The sequence below is a fragment of the Bemisia tabaci genome, chromosome 8, assembly GCF_918797505.1.
Source record: "Bemisia tabaci chromosome 8, PGI_BMITA_v3".
Taxonomy (NCBI): domain Eukaryota; kingdom Metazoa; phylum Arthropoda; class Insecta; order Hemiptera; family Aleyrodidae; genus Bemisia; species Bemisia tabaci.
Window position 1 is genome coordinate 7,062,825 of NC_092800.1, and position 26,522 is coordinate 7,089,346.

Consider the following 26,522-nt stretch of genomic DNA (forward strand, 5'->3'; position numbering starts at 1 on the left):
GTTTCAGATGTGTGATCCCAACCTCAGCAGCTGGACCTTAAGTGTTCGGATGCTAAATCCGAAAACTTCAGAGATCCATATGACCTAAACTTCGGGTCCCACGCACGAGATTTTTTTCTCCGTGCACCATTGCCGAGATACCAGTGACAGGTCTCTAGTCTCTGTGGACGAAATGGATTTAAAGCACCATCAGGTTCACGTTCACCAGGGATAGTAAAAAGAGGGACGAACCTCGCTGGAGTTGGCGCCTCGCTCGCCATCGGATTCCTGTGGGATCGTCGACGTGGAGCTGGACAAGCTGTCGGATTTGACGGAGCTGGCCACCGAGTTGGGGGAGTTAAGACCGTTGATTCCGTTCATGTTGGTGCCGGTCGTGGAGCTGGTGGAGCTCGGCTTCCGGTCCTGGAGCCGCTCCGAGCCGAGGATGAGCTCCGAGCTGAGGACCGAGTTGAGGCTCTTGCGGTGGACGTTCTTGGTGACGTAGTTGTCTTTGTTTATGTTCAGTTCGTTGTGGAGCTCGCTCGACTTGAGGAAGGAGATGTCCGACCTCCGCCGCGCGCTCTTCAGGTCGTCCGGCTCGAACGCCTCGTAGAACTCCTGGAAGTCCCGGCTTATCTCCGCGTTGTAACCTGCACAAAGTTCCCAAGGAAATGATCAACCATTCATAAAACAAGTAGACCAAGAGCCAGACGATCCTCAGTGACAAAGCGACGATCCGGCTCAAGCCTTGACCACTAAATCGATAGCCTTTCAAGCCCTGACACGGAAAAATAGTCGTCTGCCACGCTGTAGCGTGTGCCATCACGTGGCAGACAAGCATCCTCCGTGTCAGCGTAGATCCAAGTGGTCAAGACTTGTGTTACGATTCTGTCACCCAGTGAACAGTGGCGGGGCGTGCTTTGCGATATATCGATTGATCTGCATTTAAACCTATGGAAAAGAATCGATTAAACAGGGTGTCCGCAACGAACACCTTAATAATCGATTCATTACCATAGCTTCAAATGGGGAAATATCGATAATCGATCATTCACGCCACGCCACTGCACCAATGAATCGGCTCGTGCGGAAACGTCCGTTGCCCAATACAGGGTCTCATAATTTTTCAGTGGTTTCTTTTTGCCCTACGACAATGATGAATAAGATCTATATCTATAGTAAACGTTTCATTATACTTCCGGGATTTTTGTTTATAAAATTCTTTCCACATTCCTAACGTTCCAAACCATCTAGTGTCAGTAAGGTACAACGAAATCGCCCTCTCGAATTCTGGAACAGTGTATTGAACATTGGACGTTTTCGCACTAGCCTATATATCGTCCGGCTCTCGGAATAAAGTCGATAAGAAAAACTTCGGTTTCAGGGAGCTTTCAAAAGTTTTTGGTTGGACTCTCCGAAAGCCTTAGGTTACCCAAGATGAAAGTCTGTTTCATTATTTCACGCTGAAAAACAAGTTACGAGCCATATAGACATATCGTCTGTTCTGGGGTCAGAGGCCGAAAGTTCCAGGTGCTGGAACCGTACCTTCGACTGCTCCGGTTGCTGAACCCCCTGAACTTTCAGCCTCTGAGCCCAGAACGTGGACGGTGTGTCTACGCATTACGCATTTATAGCCCGTAAGCACGGCTTCCACGGCCGGAGTTTTTTTTTTCAGTGCAGAATTTACTTGTCTAAAATGTGATGAATTTTATTCATAAATGGATACAGGATACATACACATATCAGCCCTGATTATGGGGTCAATCTCCATTATGACCTCAACAGGTGCTCTGCGTACATATGTGTTAACTACAGACCTCTGGTTGAGTTTTGGGGGAGGAGGGGGTTCGCAATTCCAACAAGTCCAAAAAATGGTATTGATATTTTAAGAAAATGAGTGTTTAACACTAAAATTTTCCAAAAACAGTGAAGTTAAGATTGTTAATAATGAAGTTAATTCTTAAGAATTAGACAATAAAGGAATTAATTTACGTCAAAATTTTCTAAATGCCGTCTCAGCAATCCTTTGTCAAAGGTTGTCGAAGAAATTTTGTTTTAAGTTGACCTACTCACTGAAGAACAAGGTCCTTTACTGACAATACAAAGGAAGAGGATAAGGAAGAAAATGAATTACTTTTTTTACAACAGTTCATGTCCAGGTAGGAGCCGGGCGATTGTTCTCTGGTTGACAGCCTCTGGAGAAGGTCTTGCCTTTGTTTCTCGGAAGTTGGAGATAATAACTCTTGATTCAGCGTCACTCGTAAAAATCGACGCACATCTGGAACAAAATGAGAAAAACAATCGATGAAAATGATGATTAACGTGTAGACACAATGCAACATATCTTGGAATAATTTTTTAAATTGTAAATATGGACAGTTTTCATGTCATGCGGTTTCAAAGAATGTTTTCATTCTTTAAAGCTATTAGACCTACAGGCAATGTGAGTATCTAAAGCTTTCAGTGATAATTTTACTGTCACCAGAGTGTTGCAAAATGTAGTGCTCACTATATTTTGCAATATCTAACTCATTCGTAAAAACACTCACGTGTATGGGGACAACCCATGGTTTCCACGTCGTTCCTAACTGAGCCAAATATTGTATTCAATAATGTGATGGTATGCCAAAGGTGCTTACTTCGTTAAAATTCAATAAACTTCAAATATTGTAGTTCCAAATTGCAAAACGAAGTCCTGTCAATCGGTCGAATTTGGGTCGATTAGGGTTTTCCTGACAGTCGCGGCTTCCTCATCGATCCCGATGTACCAGTGCTTGATATTTCAGTATTGGTACAACATTGTTGCCGGTTTTCTTAGAATATTCACAGTTTTATTATGTTCAGCCGCTTGAAGTTCCAAGTTTCTTCATAAAAGTGGCAAATTAGCCAATAATGTGATGAAAAGGGAGACGACAGAGGTCTCTGACGTCCGCTGTCAATTCAATTGACCCCACGTTCCTGGCCGAGTTCAATAGTGCCATTTCAACGAGTTCGTCGCCGTATCCGAGAAGAAAGGCGTATGAGCATTCGAACGCTGCCCAATTTTCTCTGGTAAAACATGCGTTTTCTTGAAAATTTTGGAATTTTTCTTCTAGACTTTTACAGATATATTTATTCCCGATGTGATCTAATGTTTGTACAACTTTAAAGGAAGAATATTCATGAATTTTTGAGAAAAATAATGGTCCATATTAGATTAAATTTTGCAACGTCCAAATGATCATGCGGCTTTCTTCCTTAGCACATAACAGTCTGTTTCTTGCTTGAACGAAGTCACCGTGAGAATCGCAGAATACAGGACATGGATACAATAAATGAAGTATGTACACGGTGCCGAAAAGCGCAAACTGATATTTTATGTTTAGTTATACACTGTTGTGCATGTGAATGTCATCCTAATTTTCAGGTCTTTGAACTTTACCTCCTACATATGTTTTACTATGTCTCCCGCTGAAAAGCAGGGAGAAAGTGATAGTTAAAATCACGTCAAATACAGGGCTGAAAATCGGTGATGAAAGTTCAGGACACCCATCGCGATATAGTGTTGTTTCAAAACTCTCTGCACATGTTTTATTTTTTTAAGAATATATGTTAATCGTCATTACTTCATAGAACTTGTTTTTCCAACAGAAAGAGGGGGATTCTTTTATACAAAATCAATGATAGATTACCCTGTAAAAAGTTAAATATATCAGGCAGTTTACAACTCTGTGAATTTCAAAAGATGTTTTCCTAGTTACGTCATCGACATGTATCGGTGTCCATTTCCTAAAAAAATAAAAATGTTGGACCATTGTACATGTCAAATGTTCTCTAATACAAAGGGCACGATTAAAGCGGATTTCAGGACCCTAATTTCTTCGGGTTCCGGTCAACTGTAAGTTGAGGAACCTAACGACTAAATTCGACCATAAGTCGAAAAATTACATTCTACTTCAAGCTGTGCGGTTTTTCAACTTTTTTACAGCAAGCTGGATCCATTATTAGTTCCTAATCGGTGCAAACCATTAATCAGCTATCGAATAACAAATTCAACATCCTTGCCGCAACTTTCAACCTTATACGTAAACTGGTCAAAAAGATTTGGGCACAGATCATCAACGTTTATTGCTCTAAACATCATCGGCAGCCAATCATTGACCTCTAATGCCAACGATAATACGGGACCAGTTCGTATACTGCCGTGCATAAGGAGAACGCCGTATGAGCCTCCAAACGTTGCCAAATTCCCTCTGACAAATCACGCATTCTTGGGAATCATGTAAACATTTTCCTCAAATTTTTCAGAGGGTTTTTTCGTAATTTCATTCGAAATGTCCAAACAAATTTAAGGAAAAAATATTCATATCTATCTTCACAAATAAATATTTCCTGAGGAAATTTGGCGTTATTTGAATGCTAATACGGTGTTTTTCTTTAGCATGGCAGTATAAAGAAGCGTATAACGTGGTCGAAGATCGAAGGGATGCGGGCTAAATTCTAGCATCCCAACAAGCCGAACGAACGTCCCTTCACCCCACCCCCCCTCCCCCACCCCGGATGCATATTAAACTAGCTTAATTCCGTGAGCCGAACTGAAATTATGACGCTCTTGATTAATGAAAGAAACGCCTTGTCAAGTCGGAGTCAAATGGACCGCAGCGTCTAGCAGGAAGGGACCAAGCTACATCAGCTGTTGCCAAATTTAATCGGGCAATTTAATTTTTTAAAAGAGAACGTTCGTGCGGATTTTTTGAAAATTTTAAGGAATTTGCTCTTTACTCTACAGAAAATTCACTGATATTTACACAAAAATCCGCACAATAATTTTCATGTAAAAAATCAAAGCGCCCAATTAAATTTGGCAATAGCTGATGTGGCTTGGTCCCTTTCTACTTAACGCGATCCAAATGACAGTATGATTTAATACTATTCTGCCGTGCTAAGGAAAAACGCCGTATGAACCTTCAGGCGGTGCCAAATTTCTTTCCATAAAACGCCAATTTCTTGATTAAATTTACGAATATTTTCTTCCAAAATTTTCAGATTATTTAGTTCATAATTTTACCAAAGGATTCTGAAAATTTAAGAGCAAAATGTCCATAACTTTCCTAAAAAATGAACATGTTATCGAAGGAAATTTGGCAACTCTCGAATGTTCATACGGCGTTCTTCCTTAGCAGGCAGTATTAATTCCTGATGAGACCTCATACACGAGCTTTATTACGGATTGTAGGGCGCACCATGTAATAAACGAGTGAGTTTTTATCCTCGACCAAGTCAACATACCGTCCGGTTCCCACGGGTTCCAGTCGGCGCGACGCGACGCCGGGTAAGAGGGAGCAAAGAGTGGAAAAAACGGGGGAAAGAACGTCCTCGAAAAACAGATTTCTATCGTTATTGTTCGTTGTAGGAACTTGAGGACGACATGAAGATGTTAAGCTCGCCGCACGGGCCGGGTTACAATGTGCAGCCGTGTAAACGCGGGAGGTGCAGAAAAAATGAAGAGTCTGTGACCTTGCAGTGAATTGGAAAAAAAATGTCAGATGCGATTATTATGATTGTGGTGTGCCGTTGGTAACTCCGTAACTTGCGGCTGTGTGCGCGGTATCATTACGCGTGATATTTTACACCAAACGTGACAATATGTAAAGCAGTGATTATGTCGATGACAGTGGCGTGGCGTGAATGATTGGTTATTATCGATGTTTCTCCATTTGAAGCTATGGTAAAGAATCGATTATTAAGGTATACCCTGTTTATCAATCCTTTTCCATAGGTTTGAATGGCAGATCTATCGATATATCGCAAAGCACGCCACTGGTCGATGATCGGAATGCGAAACCACGTATCTCCATTGCAGGGTTTCAAAATTTCTTCTCCTAATATATTTTTCCTAAGAGAAATAAGCTAACTTCGTAGCTTGAAATCTATACGGAATATTTTGTCGACAGAGAGCAAAATTAAAGGAAGTTTTCGAGAATTGACATCGGCTAGTTTTTCACACAAAAAAAATAGTAAAAAATAAAAAAATTAAGTATGACAGGAAGTCTGTAACGTTGCAAGCGGACATACGCGGTTGCGCACTTTGGACAATGTGTAAAATCGATGCCCGTCCAAGAGGAACGGGTCAACATATACAGAAAAAATCCAAATTCGAAATATTGGTACCCTGCTATGTGGAAAAATGTTTTGAAAATATCATGACACAAAAACCGCCAAAAAAGTCTAAGTAATCTGACGCTATGGAGATTTGAATGCTGCTCAAAAACATAGTTTGGAGAAAGCTCCTTTGACTCAAAATTGTTGGGTTAATCCGTGGGACCCTGGTAAAAATTGGCGATAAGAGCTGCGTTTCAAAATACCATAGGAATTCTTATAGCCGGCTAAAGAAGGCTACAGAAAATCATATAGCTGGCTGTAGAATGCGGAGAAAATCATACGGCCGGGCTATACGAAGCTATAAAAAATTATGCAGCCGGGCTATAGTTCCTATTGCCGGGCTTTACACTTTATCGCCTGGCTGTTGCTTTTTCCCCATCGATTATAAAAGGCTATAAGAAATTGTGTGGAAATTCGTGTTTCTTTGAAAATCATTAAGTTTGATACGGAACCACCTTAATATTTACAAAACACACATTATATTTTCCTTTAATACATATTTTTTTTCATCAATTAAAATGAGAATAATCCATACAGGATGTGCAAACATTTCAAAACATGAGTTGAATAACGCTGACTCCGCCAGATTAAATGTTAGAGCCTAACACAAAGCGGAGCGGCGACGCACTGGCGCCTACAAACCTAACAGGGATACTTCACGCATTGCGCAACGCGTGAAGTATCCCTGTTAGGTTTGTAGGCGCCAATGCGTGTTTCGCGCTGGCTGCCCGCCTGCCACGGCGCTTGAAGCAACTATTTCACACCAGAGGTATTGCACAGTATCATACGAAACTGAAGGCGCTCTAATATATTAGTAATGGCAGGCATCCATCAAAAGTACGGAGCTTTCCTCGCAAAATAAATCAAGGTACTACGGCCCAAAAAGAGAGCAGTATTCCAAAAACTCACTAAGTCCTAGCATCCGTAATTAGTAAAGTTTAGCATACACTTTATCGCCTGGCCGTTGCTTAATCGCCATCGGCTATAAAAGGCTATAAGAAATTGTGTAGCCGGCTATAGGAGCTATTGGAAATCTTACAGCCGGCTGTAGGTCTATGGTATTTTGGAACACAGATTCTACTGCCAATTTTTACCAGGGGAAAATGAAAAGCGATCATTTGCGGGGAGAAAGATATGAGTCCAGAAACACTCAAAATTGCTGGGTTATTGAAACTAAAAATAGAACATCGGGAGTGTTCTACAAACATTTTTGTACAAAAACCGCTCAACCATTTCAACGAAAAAAAAAATGAAAAAAAAGAGCAATGATCGGTTTGCAGCTCAATAAACTTGGTCCGGGAAAAGGTGAGATCCACGGTATCAAGGGATTGAACTTTTTGATTAAAAATGCAATTTTGCGCCCACTAATGAACAAAAATGAAGTGAGCCGCTGCAGTCAAATTACAAGGTTTTCCCCGAAAACTCGAGAACCGAATTTTTGACTCAACTGGACGAAAATAGCTCTCTTAGAAAATTTTCGTCCGTGGGCTGAAGTGCTGAAGTCCCTTCCCGGAAGACGGTTTCCACGGGTAGGAAAAAAATAGTCTGATTCATTGATCGTGAGCGGAAATTTGAAAGATTCTTTACCTCTGGTTTGATGGACGTTGAAAGTTGTCGAACAATGATTGCTCCCACAAAAAAAAAAAAAAAAAAAAAAAACTCTTGTTGATTACTTTCGGCAACGTCATAAACGGCGTTTAATTGCCGCAAGCATCTCCACTCTCTTATGACTAGGTCGCACGCATGGTTGTCGATTCGTTCAAATGCCGTTACGCACAAGCGTATACTGACGTTAAAGAAATATTTTATTTAAATCTGGCAAACCTAGCGCATAAAAATCTTCAGTTTGTGTGAATTATTCCCTCCACCATCCTCCTCACCTGCTTCGCGATGGATTATTTTTATTATTTCTTTCTGCTCGGCAATAATTGATTTATCGTTTACTGCAGTGTGAATGGATGCACTTTCGAGGTTATTGCCAATTCGTGCGGAGTGGCGTGAGGCTCGATGCCGCACGCGCACATTCCGAAATTTTCTGTTTTGTTTTTAAAAGTTTCATACCTCTCCTCACTTCAGACAAGTAGAAAGCTGATGCAAGGTTCAGAGTTCCTGTTCCGTACACAGGAAAAAAAAAAACACATTGGATCTAGAGTCCAGACTCTTAAAAACATCGACAAGAAAAAGTACTCTTGATTCAATTAGAATCTAGCTTAAATCAAGAGCCAAGCCTCTTAATTTAAGTGGATTTCGTTTTGATTCAAGCAAAAAATCCGATTGAATCAAGAGTATTTTTTCTTGTCAATGTTTTCAAGAGTCTGGACTCTAGATCCAATAGATATTTTCCAGTGTGAAACCCTTTATTTGAAAGTGATTGTTTAGATTGTACGAATGTAGATGAAGAGAAATCAAAATCTCTCAGAAATAACTGCCATCTCCTATTTGAATAAGCAGTCGCCCTTCATTTGAATCCAGTGCCCTTTCATTAAGTCTCAAGTGCTCTGTTAACTCTTTGAAACCTATCGACCAATTTGTTTCCTTCAAAAACATAAAAAACTATCAGGATTGGGAAAGTTTTAAAATTGCGAGTACATTATTATGTGGGCTTATATTCTTTAATATCAATGTCAATTTGGAAAATGTATTCCTTAATTACAAGTGTAAAAATCTCCAATTACGTTTAATTTCATACTTAAAGGAAAAATATAAAAGATATTTCAATGCAACTTTTTTAGACCAAGTAAAGAAAACCCACAGACATTTTAGTTCTTTTTTTAGATGAAATGAATCCAGTTCGCAACAAGAGAACTGATATGCTCAGTTTCCTTCCATCGATGCAGTCATTACCTAGGAGCAAATAAGCTCAAAAATTTCATTAAACTTATCTAACACTTATCTGCGGCTCGGATAGCTACTTGCTTCGCCTTTATTTGCTTATTTTTCTTCTCTTTCAGTACCTTAAAATTACACACATCTGATGCCTTGAAAATAACAACATCTAGTTCGAGCGTTATAAGGCACTGATATCTTTTTAAAAGAGGGTTCGTCCAGACGAAGCTAAATGGTGGATTCGCAAAATTTAATATTATCTCTGAAAGGGGGTATCTCCTACTCGTTTTTAAATTTATCAGGAAAGTAGAAAAACTACTCAGAGAGTAAGAGGTCGGTGAAATTCCGAGACAGAAGTTCTCTCCTGTGGAGAAGAAAGACATATTTGAAAGATCAAAAACAATAATAAAGCTTGGAATCTCCCAAACTACTCAAAAAAAGTGGTGGCGCCCTTGTAAAGTTGCAAATGAATAATATCATTCAACACAACACGTGGTTCTTCAACCTTATCCCTTAAAATTTTGAACCCTGACAATACGTCGTCTCCCGGACGAAAGAACGTAACTCCACTTCAAGGTTGCCACATTGCCCCCGACAATTAATTTATTTTACAAACATATAATATCTTTGCACTTTGAATTCAAAATTATCTAATTTTTGCTTGTAATCTGAGGAAAAATCGGTGAAATTTTCAATTAGAAATGCCCAAGATGTTTCTGGGAATTTCTTCTTCTTTTTCTTCTTCTTCTTCTTCTTCTTCTTCTTCTCCTTCCCCTCCTCTTCTTCTTCTCCCTCTTGTTCTTTTAGCTGTACGACTAAGGTATAGCCCTGTTTGTCAGACCATTCAATATCGAGCACAATCAATTATATAAATATTAAAAAATCTAAAAATCGCTAAAAATAAAGGACTCGTCAAATCAATAAAAACAAAACAAAATTTTAAAAAATTATGAACTTTAAGGAGGTAAATTTGGTAAAATTGAAATGGAGGTACGTTCTTTTGGAAGAGGAACGACGAATATATTCTATTCCGCCATAAAAGGGCCCTTCCGAAAAGGCAACAATGGCAAAACCCATAGGAGCAACGGCGGAGAACGAGAGAATCGCAGATTGTGGACGGCCTCGGCCTGAATCCCGAGTCTTCCAGCTATACTGGCTGCGCACCGAGCATACCACCAGCCAAGCGGGAGTATTTTTTGATGATTGGGTCAAGCATATACACGATGTCGTGGTCAGGTGAATCGCCGACGTTCTAAGTTGTGAATGAAGAAATAGTAAGTCTTACAGTGTCACGGGACTTTGAACTTTTGCGCCGGCTGGGCAAAATATGCATTTTTTCCCCCAGAGGGAGCGCAGTGAAAGTATGACGGCAAAGCTTTGAGAACTATTCTTCGTTCTCCTTGCCTCTTGTATTTTTTCTTCTTTTTTGGTACACGACCTAACCTAACCTAACCTAGGGGTCGTCCCTAAATTTGGTAACATTCTAGGCGGGAGGGGTTGAGGAGAGCGTTACGCCATTTTGTTTTCTACGTGTTAAAGGATAGAGACCTACGTCACAAAAATGTTACAAGGGAGGAGGGGCGGGTGTGGGGTCTCAAAAATGTCAGAAAAAGTGCATTTCGTAATTTAGGGACGGTCCTTTTACCCAGGGCCGGTGGTGTCAAAAATGAGTTAGCTCATACCACAATCCATCGGAGTCTGAAACCCTCCCCTCAGCGAGGCACGAGAGAACGCAGGAAAAGAGAAACGGGAGGGATGAGTTTTTGTCTATTAGATGTGCTCACCCTTGCCCGTCAGGACCAAATCCCGTGGAAGAAAACTAACTTACATTTTCCTAAAAATTTGCAGTTTAGGGTAGTTCGTCGATTACGTAACACTAAATTTGGGATTTTTCATTCCTTATCGTAAAGCTATTTAGACGTAGGTTCCTATCCTTCAACACGTGAAAAAAAAAATGGCGTTAGATTCTCCTCAACCCCCCCCCCCCCCCTAGAACGTTACGTATCTTATGGACGCCCCTCGAAGACTTAGAAAATAGAGATCGATAGAAATATGAAAAAAATAAAAAGGCGAGGAACTGATAAAGTGAAGTTGACTATTAAGTCGTTTAAAAAGGGATGGATTTGATAAAAAAAATGTCCAAAAATGTCTCGAGGATCCAGGAAAAAACGTATTAAAACACGGCGATGAGAAATGAGGATTTGCGAAATTGGTTTACAAATCGATTCAAAAATCAAACTAGTCCACAAATTAAGCGAAAAATGCTCCATTTTTGATCGAGTCCTTCATCAATGAGAATAGCTGGCACCTTGTTCATTCTCTCCGGACAAGGGTATGGGCCTACACCTGGAATGAAGGCGAAGGAGGAGGGAAGGAATTAAACTGATAAAACATATCATAAATTCAGTTAAAATAGACGCTAATGTCCGCGGCTGACGTGTGGGCATTGCATGAGAACGCGGAATTGTCAGATCCAGCCGAGATATCGGACGTTTAACCGAGCGCCTGGATTGTATGTACATTACTGGGCGTAAAAGCAGATTCTCAGGTACTTAAACCTCCTACCGCTGACATGCATTCTGTTAGACAAGTGACATACCAACACGCTGGCACAATGTCCTATCACGTTCCTGGCACCGTGTTGCTCGGTGGGAATATGGGTGAGTCTCATCATGTCGAATGAGGTTATTTTGCCTGCAATCTGGGGGCTATGCAAGATGCAGGACGCGACGGGACCTTCCGCGGTGATGTCATCAATAAAAATGGCCTTCTCTTTGATGCTAATTCACGATTCAGATATTAAATCCTCCGACTAAACTGGGAAAAATGAGAATATGTTGTGCTTGCTGTCGTGAATCGATCGTTGACATGTTTGATCTCAAAAGTTCTGGTCATTGAGGAGACTTCAAGATGCGTAGGATTGTTACAGAAACCCACTGAAATAAAAATAGTCCTGTTCACAGGGCTCCTGCACTTTCATTGTTACAGCTGCAGAAGTTTCCGTTATGAGGACAGAATACTCTGTGCTCACGACCGAAGTTCTGTTCTCACAACAGAAACGTTCTTTAAGTATGACAAAAAAAAGTGCATGAGCCCCATGAACAGAAGGCTCTGTCATCAGCACCGACTATTGTTTTGCGTGCCTTTCTTGGCAAATCTTATCCATGTATGTCTAATATGTAATTTGTCCTAGGGCTGATGATTGAAATTGGTAGATAAAACGATAGACAAAGAAGACAAAAAGGTTATGGAGGGATCCTATTGGTGTAAGCGAGTGGTGCAATGGCAAGGAGGTAGGTAATAGACTATAGCTATAATGGCAACCCACGGGAGACCCTATCGTGAGTCCACCATTTTCTCCCTTGGTCTATACTGCAGTGCTAAGGAAGGACCCCGTATGAACCTTCAGACGTTGCCACTTTTCCTTAAATAAAATCTGAATTTACTGGGAAAATATTGAATTTTTTTCTTCAATTTTTTCAGACGAGTTTGTTCGCAAGTTCGTATAAAATGTCTGAAAATTCCAAGAAAAATCTCGCATAATCGTTCTCAAAAATATCATGTTTTATCCGGGGCAATCTGGCAACTCTCGAATGTTCATACGGCGTTCTTCCTTAGCATGGCAGCAAAGATATCGCTCCTCCATCCCTCGTCTTCGAGCGGAAAATTTTCTAGACTTGAACAGCGTTCTTCCTTAGAACGGCAGTTTGGTGTCCTTCGTAAGCATAACAGAGGTTTTCACTGGTCTCCCGAAGGCCGACTTTGAAGCTTCCTCGTGCTCTTCAGCGAAAAACTAAAAATATATTTAAATTCTGTGGGGGAGAACTCACGAATTCCTGCACTCGTGCAAGCAGATGAGTTCGGTTCCGAGAAGAAAAAGAGCGACTTTGGGAGTGTTGAGCGTTGCGACAGCGAGGCCCGCGACCTCAGGTGCATACTAATGAAATTAGCCGCAAAGATGTAAAGCCCAAGGTACGAAGAATAAGCTCAAACAAAGCACAAGTGTGGTACCCCAAATCATGTCACTCGTGTCATTCGGTGTCGCCGTCCGTCTCAATCCGCGTTGCCATTCCGGCGATTATTTCAAGCTTTAACCAAAGTAACTGACATTTACGGCCAATGCTGGAGTGCTGAGGAAGAACGCCGTATGAACATTCTAGAGTTGCCAAATTTCCTTCGATAAAATGTTTATTTTTGAGGCAAGTTATGAATATTTTTCCTTGAAATTTTCAGGAACTTTAGGAGAAATTGCAAACAAAATTATCTGAAAAATTAGAAGGAAAATATTCATAAGTTTACCAGGAAATTTGGGTTTCATCAAAGGAAATTTGGCAACGCCTGAAGGTTCATCGTTTTTCCTTAGCACAGTAGAATGAATGCAGAGTATCTGCCGTCAGTAAATTAATAAATTCAGTAAATATAACTGCAGAAATTTTTACTCTTCCAGTCAATATAAACCGCCTAAAGCCGATTGATTAACCTAAGGCATCCTCAGTAATAAATCCTATGGTGGAGAAAAGAATATTCATAATGCACAATATAAATGGCGCTTCTACAGAGCGTGTGTAATTTTTAAAAATATGAACAGCTTTTCAGTAATCTTGCCGTAGTTCTTCCGTTAAACGCACCTTCACATTCCCTGTTGGAAGTTATCTACCTACACCACTACCATGTATATGATCTAGATCTATTAAAGCGTCTAATAATTATTTTACGAAATAATAAAAAATAAAAAATATTCAATATATGACTGAAATTGAAACTCCTAACCCACAGCACCTACGTTCCGGCGTAAGGAGCCAAATCATTGCAAAATATCGATTTGATAATCCTCCAAAGTCGAGTGACATGAGACGGAATTCAAGTCCTCAACTCGATTGGCAATGTTTCACACCTAACCGCGTCCACTGTTTTGACAGGCGTCTTCAAAACAGCCTTCGGAAAGTTAACAATCACCGTGGCTTGGATCTCCCGTTGATGCAACCGATTTGTACGACGCAACAAAACGTGAAGCCTCTGATTTTCGCTCCGACTTTGCCCCCAAAAAATACAAGCTCTCTTTTAAACGTCTATTGTTTCCAGTGAAAGTTAGAACAAAAAAAGATATTATAGACGCTCATTCTGGATATATTCTGCCGCGTTAAGGAAAAACGCTGTATGAGCTTTAAGGCGTTGCCGAATTTCTACCAATAAAATACGAATTTTCAAGAAAACTGTCGGACATTTTTCTCCAAAATTTTCAGGAAATTTTGTATCCAATTTAATCTAAAGTATCTGAAAATTTCAAGGAAAAATAGGCATAACTTTCCTCAAAAGACATGCTTTATCCGGAGAAATTTGGCAACTCTTGAATGTTCATACGGTGTTCTTCCTTAGCATGGCAGTATTGTGTGGGACACTAGATAGGGCTCGAACTCAGATGCTAAATAACACTTTTATTCGAAATAACACGATGGATGGACGTGGATAAAAAGTCGGATATCATAATCAGAAGTATGAATGTCGCTGGATTCTATATGTTTTTTTTTTTTTTTTGAAGCGAAACTCCTTCCCACAATTTTGATTTGGACTCGGTTTTCGTCATAGAAAATAGGTCATTGTTGTTTTCGCACGGATCCTCGCCAATGGACCACTAGACAAGGTACGAATTTAAGCGATCTGATACATGTTTCTTAACCAGAATTTCACGTAGAAAACGATTCACACAACGAAAATTACGGAAACCAACTCCTAACGAAGATATTAACGTTTTTATTTCACATTGGTTACGAAGAATTTGAACTGCCCGCTCACAAGAAACTCAAAACTCTACGTGGGTCAAACCGCCCACTACAACGGTTTCAGCAAGCTTCTCAATCGAGCAATGTTCATTTCCCATCATGTGTTGTTCAAACTATTAGCAATTTGCTATAACTGAGCCAAAGCGTCAAGATTGAGGTTGCCAGATTTTTATATCGCAGAGACTGTCATGATAACGTTTAGCGCGCGATGTGAATCACGTAGAGCATTGAGTTTTCATGAGAGGATGTTTTGGATTCACGCATTAAGAATCATTAAATATCTTCGTAAGGAGTTGATTTCGGTAATTTTCGTTCTGCACATCGTGTTCTTCGTGAAATTTTGGTTAAGAAACATGTATCAGAATGCTGAAATTCGTACCGTGTCTAGTGGTCCATTATTAGGAGTGGTAGGATCTTAGAGGATACTATATTTGTGGGTAAATGGAACAGCGACATTGACAGCGCTTCGAATCTTCACCTAGGCCTTGAAAGAAAGCCCACGCCATTACTGTAATCTTTCCTAAATTAGGTCACAGACCCAAATTTTCTCTCCGTGTGCTAAATAAGTGTAAACCCTCCAATTATGATCCTTGGAAGTATCAGCAGAGGAAATGAGTAATTTTTCCAAAGTTTCATCCCTTTTATTAGATATTTCAGGCAGTCTATTTTTATTTGGACAGCCAGTCGGACAGGTGTGAGTGTCCATCACTTTTTCGATAAAAACAGCTTTCAACCAAGCACCAAACTGAGGGAAAAATCCAATCGCTAGGTTTTTGCGAACATTATTAACGGAGACAAGAAACTTTAAAAACACGGTGTCCACACGCTTCTCAAGATACGACTTTCTTTTCCCTTCAAAGTTACTTCAAGAGTCAAAGGCTAAGATTTTGTTCTGATTTTTTAGTTTTTTACCACCTTGCTTAGTGGCTCATATGAACTATGAGTTTGAATAGTATTATATAATAATTGTCTCAGCGATCCTTAAATCTATGATTTAGCTTAATTATTACGTGGAAGTGAGACCGTTACTGTCAGGTCACTCGGATCGGAACGCAAACCCAGGACCATTCACCCTCAGGCAGCACGACAACATCATAAATCCAAGTTCGAAACTACGTCCCATTCAATCACATTTATGACGAGGACACCAATTGCTAATATATGTACCAATCTAGCAGAACTTGGCAGTGTTTCAATGTTTCCCCGAACATTATCGTGGGGAGAAATTCAAGTCGGCTTAATTGCTGATTTGCGTCTAAACGTTAAAATGGGCAGAAATCCGGTCAGGATTAAATGATTTCTGACAATATTCTATGTACTACAGATCTGGTAGTCCGTGCTGAATCTGTAGTAGTCCTAACCATATGCCTGGCAGAACCATGGTATTTGTGTTGTAATTCGTTCAGCATCATTTTTGTTGGTTTTAAATGTAAGATAGAATGCAGGAAAGCCCGATCGAGGTGTTTCGTGTATAACTAGTCAGGCAGTAGCCATCCGTCGGTTTTTTTTTGTTTTTTGTTTTTTTTTTTTCATTTGGTCTCGTCATTTTTTAGGGGAGTTTTTTAGGATTGGGCCGGGGTGGCTACCGCCACCTAGAATTCAGTATGAGCCAAATCGTTGGTGTTAAGTAAAATTTCTCAGTCATTATCAGAGAAAAGGAGAGCATTTTCCAACAAGTTTCAGAACAAGGCCGCTTGCTCATTGGTTTCAAAGGTTGTAGAGTGTAGACCTTTCTTTCGGATTTCTTTGGAAATCCTCTCAAAAAAATGTATGAGAAAAGTTTTTGAAACGTATCAGTGAAACTTGACTCATTTTAAATAGGTATCAGAACATCTTCTTAGAGTGTCGGTGGCACAAAACTTTATGGTGACTTAGAGGAGTGTCTAAAACGTGTTAAAAACTGAATTATCACAATTTTAAGTATTAAAAAAATATATCATAATATTAATAATATTATTTAATGTATTATTATTATTTACGAATTTTCGATGAAACGTGTTGAAGATATTTTTTGATCTCAGCGAAACATTCTCACAACATTTTAGACACCGATTGTGCTACTAGGAGACAGATACTCTATGCCAGTAACGCAAGAATGTTGAGCGAGGCCGGCGGCATACACCCTCACTCTAACTGGAGTATTCCAATCGCGAGATGACATCCGCACCATCAAAGTTTACAGACCTGGTAGCGCAACACGGACGTGGGATTCCTCGCCATGAATAATTAGTCAAAATTAAACGGAGATGACCGGCGATTAAGTTCTCAGATTTGTGAGCAAGCAGTGAAAGTTCCGCGCGGCTTTGGGAAGCGCTGCAGTTAAATTGGATTTCACTAACGAGGAACGCTTAAGCGGCCGCGTGCATGTGCGTCCGTCGCTGCACCGCAAAAACCGCGAACCTGCATGCTGTTTCGCGTGTACTTACGCGGTTTTGGCATCGCGGGTGCCGTTCCCGCATCCTTATCACAAGCTCGCTTCCATTTTCTCCGGCCACTTCCGCTCGTGCGGATATCGGAGTGGCGGCTGCTCCCTGTTCCGCCCGATTAGGAGCCGTCGAGTTTACGCTTTTGGTCGAAATATTTCGGTAGATTTGTCAAAGTTCTCGGTATTACGGCGCTCCCTTTTTCGGAATCGTCTTGGTTATCCACGGCTCGTGGCGCCATGCAATAGAATCGTTCCTGTTACCTATCCACGGATTTTCGAATGTTTCGTAGCCAGCGAGCTCATTGTTGAAATTGATAGACAAAGCGATAGATAAAAAAACATGGGGAGTATAGAGCGATCGTATTTGTTGAAACGGATATCCTCGGTTTTCCACGGCTCGTTTCTGTTACCTATCCACGGATTTTCGAATGTCTCGTACAGCCAGTGGGCTTATTGTTGAAATTGATAGACAAAGCAATAGACAAAGAAAACATAGGGAGTATAGAGCGATCTTATTGGTTGAAATGGATATCCTCGGTTATCCACGGCTCGTGGTCTTCTGTTACCTATCCACGGATTTTCGAATGTTTCGTACAGCCAGTGGGCTTATTGTTGAAATTGATAGACAAAGCGATAGACAAAGAAGCGACATAGGGAGTATGGAGCGATCCTATTGGTTGAATTGATATCCTCGGTTATCCACGGCTCGTTATGCCACGCAAAAGAATCGTTTCTGTTATCTATCCACGGATTTTCGAATGTTTCGTAGCCAGCGGGCTTATTGTTGAAAATGATAGACACAGCGATAGACAAAAAAGAGATCTGCCTTCCAAGGCCAGAACGCCGTAAATCCATTCCAGATTTTAAAATCTTTTTTCAGACAAAATGCTGCGTTACAAGAAAACCTGGCCACCTCCGTGCTCTATATTTTCATTTTAACTTCCCATTTGTATAACAAAGTCATTCCGAAAGTACAGAGGATGGATGTTGCAGGATTTCTTGCTGTGGAGCATTTTGTCTGAGAAAAATGTGCCGAAAATGGAGATATAGTATTTTTGCGATGGACGGCAGATGTAGGGCCAGGGATATGGAGCGATCCTATTGTGGACACAATACACATAATACGGAGGGTAGTTCTTTCCTGGTAGCAACGTCTGGATACAACTATTCGTGTTTAAGGGATGTCCGTGTTGCATGCTGCACAATTGCAGGCGTTCTGAGTTTCGTAATCAGACCGTCTTGATACAACTATACGTGCTTCGGGATTGTCCGTGTTGCATACACACTAAATTGCAGGCGCTCAGGGTATCTGAATCAAAAGATCGACCTGAATGATACCCATGTAGCACCCACATCTCGTTGATTAAACAACAAATTTCAAAATTCAGGTGAGCCACGTAGAATTGCTGCAACGTTGCTGAATAGCGAGATTTTTGGATACGTTATCAGCCACGATTTGCGGCCCCGTGAACGCAAAGAGTTATTAATTTTTTTATCAGAGTCGCGTCGTCCCATTATTTGTTTAGAAACGCCTTTTCTACAGAAACCAGATATGAAGTTTGTTCCTCTCAGAACATTTTACGGCTCAAATTTTACGGTTTATTACTCATTGCGTCACCAAAAGCTAGGATGAAAGTTAACAGTCAAATTTTGATACGTGATTTCGTGCCATGAGTGCGTTCTACGTTCTGGGTTGTAAATCATACAGGAACCAGCGCAATTCAGGCGAGGCACACCTAATGTCATTTCACTTTTAAGTTGCTGGCAGTCCACAGACAAAACCGGCCACCACTTTCATAAGCCACAAAATCAACAGCCGGTAAAGCTATAAGGAAGTTGATGGCACAATATCGAACGACCAATTCATGGTACATACCTACTGGCCTCACCGTCACTTTCAATCAATGGAGATGCAGTAAAAGTACCCGCAAATCCTCCAGTCATTGGGGCACTGGTTTTGCGCAGGTGCACAGTGCACTGCTTTGCCTTGATAGGAAACTATGGAAGAATGCCGTGTGTGATAATTGGGACCTTCTTCTTCTGAAAGGAACCATGTGCATTGGGTTTGTATGTAACAACATAGGTCCTTTTAGCATGAATAAATCCAAATAAACGTACTTAAATCAAAATGAACTTTATTTATTTTTTGACAGGAGCCCTGTGACCCATAATAGCACATGCATAACAGGGCTCATGTCACGATTGACATAATTCCTTTTGATTTCTATAGCTCACAGCATAGATATTCTTCAGAATATTTCAGCGAAGGAAGAATGCTAGCAAAATGCAATTTTTTCCTCTTCATGAAAAAAAACCTCTCTGATTCATTAAAGAAATAGCAAAAGTCAACTCAATAAACAGTGGCGTAACGGACTTCCGCTGGGCCCCCCCGCAAAATTTTTTCTAGCCTCCCCCCCATGTCGATAACATTTCAAAATTATCCTCCCCTCCCGCCCCTCTCCCTCCCTCGCTCCTTCCCGTTTTCCCTCTTATGGTCGGGGCCCGCAGCACGAAAATTTCTGCAAAAATCAGCCTTAACCACCAAAAATATCAAAATGGCAGCAGCTTATATCCTTTTACCTTTAGGTATGGTATGTGCAAGATTTAGCCTATTTTTACGTTATGTCCTTAGGTTGAATTTGACTCATCCCTCACCGTCCCGGATCCCGTACCCGATTGGGGCGGGGGCCCAGCCCAGGCCCAAGGATCTTCAGGGGGGCCTAGGCCCAAGAATCAAAGGGCCCCCAAGGGCCTTGGGGCCATTAGATTCTTGGGCCTCCCCCCTCCCAAAGATCGAAATACGAGAAGTGACAAAAAAAGAGAAAATTATCTAGTAATCACTGAGTGGTAATTGGAAAGCAAGGACCCTCCAGCAAACAAAAAGTTAGGAACAGTCCGAAAGAAGTATGAAAAACCCTGAGCTAACAATAAAAATCAGAGGAAGAAGCCCCATCTCTGTAAGTAGAGGCCAAATGTTTGAAACCAAAGTTGAGCATCAAAAAGAGAGAGAGAGAAAAAATAAAATCCCGGCGGCCGAGGAGGGCCCCCTAGGCGTCTGGGCCCCCCTGCATAGCAGGGTCTGCGGGGGCGCCCGTTACGCCACTGTCAATAAAATTGAGTAAGTTAGGTAGAATAGCAAATATAATTCTCCGAGAAGTTCAAAGAAAAAATTGCCCAAAAAGTCGAGAAAAATCGTATTTTATCCGATCGTCGAAACACGAAGTGCGGCAACGTCCAAACATACATGCGGCGATTTTCCTTAGCACGGTAGCACGAGTACATGTCATGCGAAGGAAAAGCGCCGTATGAACATTCTAGAGTTGCCAAATTTCCTCCAGTAAAATGTTGATTTTTGAGGAGAGTTATGAATATTCTCCTTTCACATTTTCAGACACGGTAAATTAAACTGCGAATGAATTTCTGTGAAAAATTGGGAGAAAATATCCACAAGTTTTCCAGCAAATTCGCAATTTTTAAAGGAAATTTGGCAACCCCTGGAGGCGTATTCGGCGTTTTTCCTTAGCACGGGAGTGCGGGTACAGGTACACCTCCATCTGGGAGTAACATAAAAGGCGTAATATTGGTCAGTGGGTTAGTGATAATGCCGCGACTCACAAAACGTCGGTCCTCTGACATAAGGGCGTATCTCGATTTCCACGTGAACCCTGTTGTCCATATAACTCCATGCTTTCCAGGGGTCATGTCGAAATCGAGATACGCCCTTACGTCAGAGGACCGACGAAAACGCGAGCGGGCCCGGGTCGTCGGCTGCGGCGGCGGCGCGGCGGTCCATAAATGTTTATGATTTGGTGGCACGGTGCAATGGCACGCCGGGCCCTCAAATACTAGCGAGACGGGCAATTTATAACGGTCGGCCAGGCAGTCAGCGACGGCTGAAGAGTATATGCTCCTGGGCGCCATAGTGCGCCCGCGTGTCGTGTCGTATAGAGCTGTATTGTGCTAATCAAAATATCGCGGCGCTTTGTAGATTTAGATCCGATGCGATGCGCGGAGATAGCACTCGTCGGAAAATTCGCGTTGCCAAGTCGCAGATAAATTACGCTGATAAAAAAATTTGTGTCCTTGTGTTACTTTTGGTTGATATACGAAGTGAAACACAAATCAAGACGAATTTGGGTTGATTCGGGCACAGCTTGCGGTGAATTTAGCGCAGAGAACAATGGAGAGACTGGGAGAGCGTATTCTTCAAATTGCGACGTTAGTATTCACTTTTTAGTAAACTTTTTCAAAAAAACTATCTGGCATTTTCTCTTGAAGCTGTCAACCAAAGGCTAGAGTTATTTTGTGTTTACTTTCTCGCATTGACCAAATATTTTTGTGTTGAAATTTCTCTCTGTGTACAGAAGCCATCTTACGGGGCTATCGGCGGTCTGGAGAACCAGGAAAATTAGAAAAAGTCAGGGAATGGCGATGTTGCATGTGTGAGGGATTTGCGATTTGACCACTGATTCTTATGTAAAAGTTCGCGAGCAACACAATGGTGCCACTGGTTTTCTCTGAAATCATCTCCCAAGCTCAGAAAAAGCTCTCAAAGTGAGGCCAAAACGGAGGGGATATCCCACGCTATCCTGAGAGTCCACCTCTACATCAAAACAAACTCTTCATGCAAAGACAGGGAGCAAATACATTAGCAGTGATGCTGTGTTCTCAGTGTTTAGAGTCCCCAAATAAAGAGGCAGCCCTGTCAATGTATTTGCTCCCTATCTTTGCATGGAGAGTTTGTCTTGATGTAGAGGTGGACTCTCAGGGTAGGGTGGGATATCCCCTCCATTTTGGCCTCAACTTGAGAGCTTTTTTTGAGATTGGGAGTTGATTTGAGTGAAAACCAGTAGCACCACCGTGTTTCTCGCGAACTTTTACATATGAATCAACAGTCAAATCGCAAATTCCTCACACATGCAACGTCTCCATTACAGAGGCCATCTGCAGGGCTGCCGGTGCTCTAGAGAACCGGGAAAATTGTGGAAAGTCAGGGAACTTGCGATGACTGGGTAAATTCAGGGAAAGACGTGGAATTCGTGGGGAAAGTCAGGGAATTTCTGACACATGAACTAATCACTAAAATATATCACTGTTTACCCTCTCTGGTCACTTTTAAGGCTTGTCATCGTTAAACCGACTACTAATTTTTATTTAAAAAATGGAAATTTTATTCAAAAGTTAGAAAATTAGAGAATCATGGTGTCAAGTAATAGTAAAATAGTCAGAGGAAAGCCAGGAAATTTGAAGATGAAGAATTCGGGCGTAGGGGCGTATACCCCCCGCCCCCCTTTTGCCCTCAATCTGCGTATGGTTACGCGTTATTCTTATGATTTTATAATATTTATATTTAATAATTTTCTAATTTTTCATAATTTTTCTAATTTTTCTCATGATCTGATCAACTATCATCCCCTGGAAAAACTGCAGCAATAGCCCAATATGTGGCCACGCTGTGCATTTGCGAAGACTATGAGCCTCTATATTTGATAATTTTCTAATTTTTCTAATTTTTTCTAATTTTTCATAATTTTTCTAATTTTTCTCATAGTCTGATCAACTATCATCCCCTGGAAAAACTGCAGCAATAGCCCAAAATGTGGCCACGCTGGGCACAAAAGTATGAGCCTCTCCGCTCGCAACGATTGGTGCTATGCGCGAGGCACGCTCGAACATGGGTGCATCCGCAATGCAACATCAACTTGCAAGAGCCCACTGTCAATATCAGGCGGCTCCACCGGGCATTACTCTCCGGCCTCAAGGCTGAGCGCCTCTCGGATTATTTGACGCTTCCTAGCAAATAACCAGACCTCCTGAAAATATTTGTCTTGCTCCTTCCCTCTCTTCCTTTCATTCGTTTTTCCGCGACGCCCCTAACACTTCCGCCCTCGGCAGTTGACCCGGGAACCATACATCTCTCGCTATCCGAACCTATACCACTCATATTGAACACTGAAAAAAAATCTCGGTGTATTTACCAAGAAAAGGGTAAAATTACCAAGAATTCAGGGTTCTATTTGATCCCAATTTTTTCTTGGTAAAATTACCATTTATGGAATTAGTAATTTTACAGAGAAATCTCGGTAAAATTATTGAACATTCTCGGTAATTTTACTAGACCTTGGTAAAAACGCCAATATTTTTTATCGACTGTGGTAGAATTGACGAGATAAAATTGCAAAGTTACCGGGAATTAATTACCAATAAAAGTGGTATTCCTACCTGAAAAAACAGTAAAAATACCGGTTTTTAGGTAAGCTTACCAGTCTGTCTTGGTATAATTACCAATAATTGGTAAAAAAAGTGAGATGGTAAAGGTGCCAACGGACCTTGGTAAAAACGCCGAGAGTTATTTTTCAATAAATGGCTATTTTATCCCGGGACGTCCTTGGAAGACGTTAAGACACTCAGCGATACATTGAAATTAAGCTGTGCTTTTTTTACGCTTTTTTGGCGATAAAATCGCGAGGATCATCAACATCTGAGCGATTATCTTCGATCTGGTCGCAATTATCCCTTTAGAACATCGTTCGATAAAATCGAGATTTCATCTGAATTTATATATCAATATTGTTTGTTCGATAATATTGCGATAAATTGCCGTCGATAAAATCGCGATTTTATCGCAAACGTATGCGATGAAATCACAATTAATTGCAATTTTTTATCCATAATATTGCGATTAATCGACGTCGATAAAATTGCGATACTAAAAACTAAAAACTAAAAACTAAATACTAAACACACATCCAACATGTACTATACTACATCCTTTGATCAAAACGCAACTAATAGCGATCAACACTACCTCGGGAGAGGGAGGGCCTGGTGGTGCCTGGCATGTACCGAAAATTACGATAGGGTTGCCATCGATAATCTAACGAGGGAAGGTGTTAAATAATCAAGAAAAGTTCTTATTGTCGATCATATATATGACTTCTTTTAATTCCTAAACGGAAGATCTGATACAATCAGATCTTAATTTTGACGGAGGCTCCAGGGTTCTTTTGGCACTTTGGAAACTTTTCCCGAGGAAAATATGTCTTTAAAAATTCCACTTATAGGAATGATTACGGAAATAATGCTCTCTTGTCTAGCTGAATTTTTGCAAGTTTACCTAATTTTTTACCAAAAAATTACTGTGTCGTAATATGATCTTTTGCTGATGCACTCTAGATTCACAAAACCATTGTTTTTTTTCCATTTTTTCTGATTTGTGACTCATGTGGCAACTTAATTGTGAGGACTAGGCGCCATGTCGCCATGCGCGAGGATACCTATTGTCTCTATTGATGAAAACATCATCTCAAATGCACTGTTTGCGTTTCACGACACCAAACGCTGAGATACGCATTTATCTAGCAACTTCGTATCGTCATCATCTGTTGTTCATCTGATATCTTTGTACCCGCGCATTGTTTTCGACTCTATCTCATTGTCACCACTTTCATTTGCATAAATTACAATAAATAATCAAGACATTCGCAGCAGCCGTATTCTTTAAACAGAATGAATTACTACAGTGTTTATTTTTCTTCCCTCCTTTCTACGACAATTTTTAATTACTTTTCGACTCGTTTTTCAGTTGATTCATCACATATAAAAACTTTCATACGATGCACAATGATCGTGTAAAGTAATATGTTGATAAAATCTCTAAAATTCCTGCACTGGAAAAAAAAACACATTGGATCTAGAGTCCAGATTCTTAAAAACATCGACAAGAAAAAAAAAAACTCTTGGTTCAATCAGATTTAAGCTTAAATCAAGAACCAAGCCTCTTAATTTGAGCGGATTTTTTTTTATTTGATTTAAGCTTAAATCTGATTGAATCAAGAGTATTTTTTCTTGTCAATGTTTTCAAGAGTCTGGACTCTAGACTCAATGTGTTTTTTTTTTCCAGTGCATCATGTTAATCAATATTTTAATGAAGTCTTTAAAGCCCCTGAGTAAGTTTCAATGAAGCTGTCATCGATTTATGCAACACGACTTTGGTAACGCTTTCTGTATGACAGCGAAATAATGAATGGTTTACGTTTTTCGCCCTGCAAAACTTTGCCTTGTTTCTATAATTTATGGCAACGTAGCGGCAGAGGTAGGTAATCTAAGAATTCTAGGATGGAGAACTTTTTTGTTCAGAGAGATCATTTGATTTAAACGGAATAAACACTTGACACTCGCTTACGGATAACAGCAAAAAATCTACCGGTATATCCATTCAGATACCCCATGAATTCGGTCTATGGGTTAGGACCAAGGAATTAAATGGAAGTTTTCTCGTGCTCATAAAATGTCTCCTCGACTTTCTCAGAGAATTTTAATGTACGTAGAAAGGAACAAACGCAGCAGTTGATGTATATAAATTTTGAGAGACAAGCAAAAACTATTTCAGTGAATCTCGGAAATTTCTGGTATTGTTTCTTAAATGAGACTCGAATTTCCGTCTGTCGCGAAAGAACAATTGAGAGGCTTGGAGGACACGGCGCGCAAGTGCAGTTTTTGAAAAAAAAATCGAGACATTAATGATTCCACGTAAAACTTGTGTTAATGAATACTCTGTGAAAAATCCGCTTACAAATTTCAATTTTCAAGCATCAAAAAGACAATTTGACCTTTCTTCCCGCCATGAGGATCCATGTAATTTTGAAACTTCAAACACGTATTTCTCGAAATGGCAAAAACTGCCATTATGCGCCTTGTTCTCCAAGCCCCTCAATTCGTAGTTTCACCAGGCCTCTCTTGCTGGCTGAGTTTTGGAATTGGTAGACAAAGCGATAGACAAAGAAGATAAGGGGAGTATTAAGCGATACCTATTGGTCGAAATAGTTGATTCTTATAAACTAAGGGAGAAAATGATGGACTGACAATAGGGTCTCTCGTGGGTTGCCGCTGGTGAGTCTATATCTATTATCTTTGTCCATTCACTGGAAAAAAAAACACATTGGATCCAGAGTCCAGACTCTTAAAAACATCGACAAGAAAAAGCACACTTGATTCAATCGGATTTTTGCTTAAATCAAGAAACAAGCCTTTTAATTTGAGCGGATTTCCTTTTGATTCAAGCAAAAATCTGATTGAATCATGAGTATTTTTTCTCGTCAATGTTTTCAAGAGTCTGGACTCTAGATCCAATGTGTTTTTTATTCCATTGATGCAACCACCCGCTTCCACCAATAAAATAATTCCATATCCCTTTTGTCCTCTTTGTCTATAGCATTGTCTACCAATTTCAACAATCAGCCCGCTGCTTTTCCAACATCTCCAAACTTGTGAAAGCTGTCCAAACTTTCAGAATTGTCAACGAGTTTCGGCAACTCTGTAACCATGAATTACCATAAACCAGGAACGTAAGGTTCACTCGTTATTTCTGG

General features: G+C 40.6%; 1 protein-coding gene across 1 annotated transcript in view; it reads right to left on the reverse strand.

The window, feature by feature from the left end:
• Nucleotides 1-26,522, reverse strand: part of LOC109040937 (uncharacterized) — a 77,882-nt gene that overhangs the window by 14,842 nt on the left and 36,518 nt on the right. Inside the window, exons 2-3 of the mRNA XM_019057073.2 lie at nucleotides 2,114-2,257; nucleotides 232-629 (exon numbers count right to left, since the gene is read on the reverse strand). Coding sequence (XP_018912618.2) covers nucleotides 232-629; nucleotides 2,114-2,257 — 542 coding nt within the window. The remainder of the gene's footprint in view (nucleotides 1-231; nucleotides 630-2,113; nucleotides 2,258-26,522) is intronic.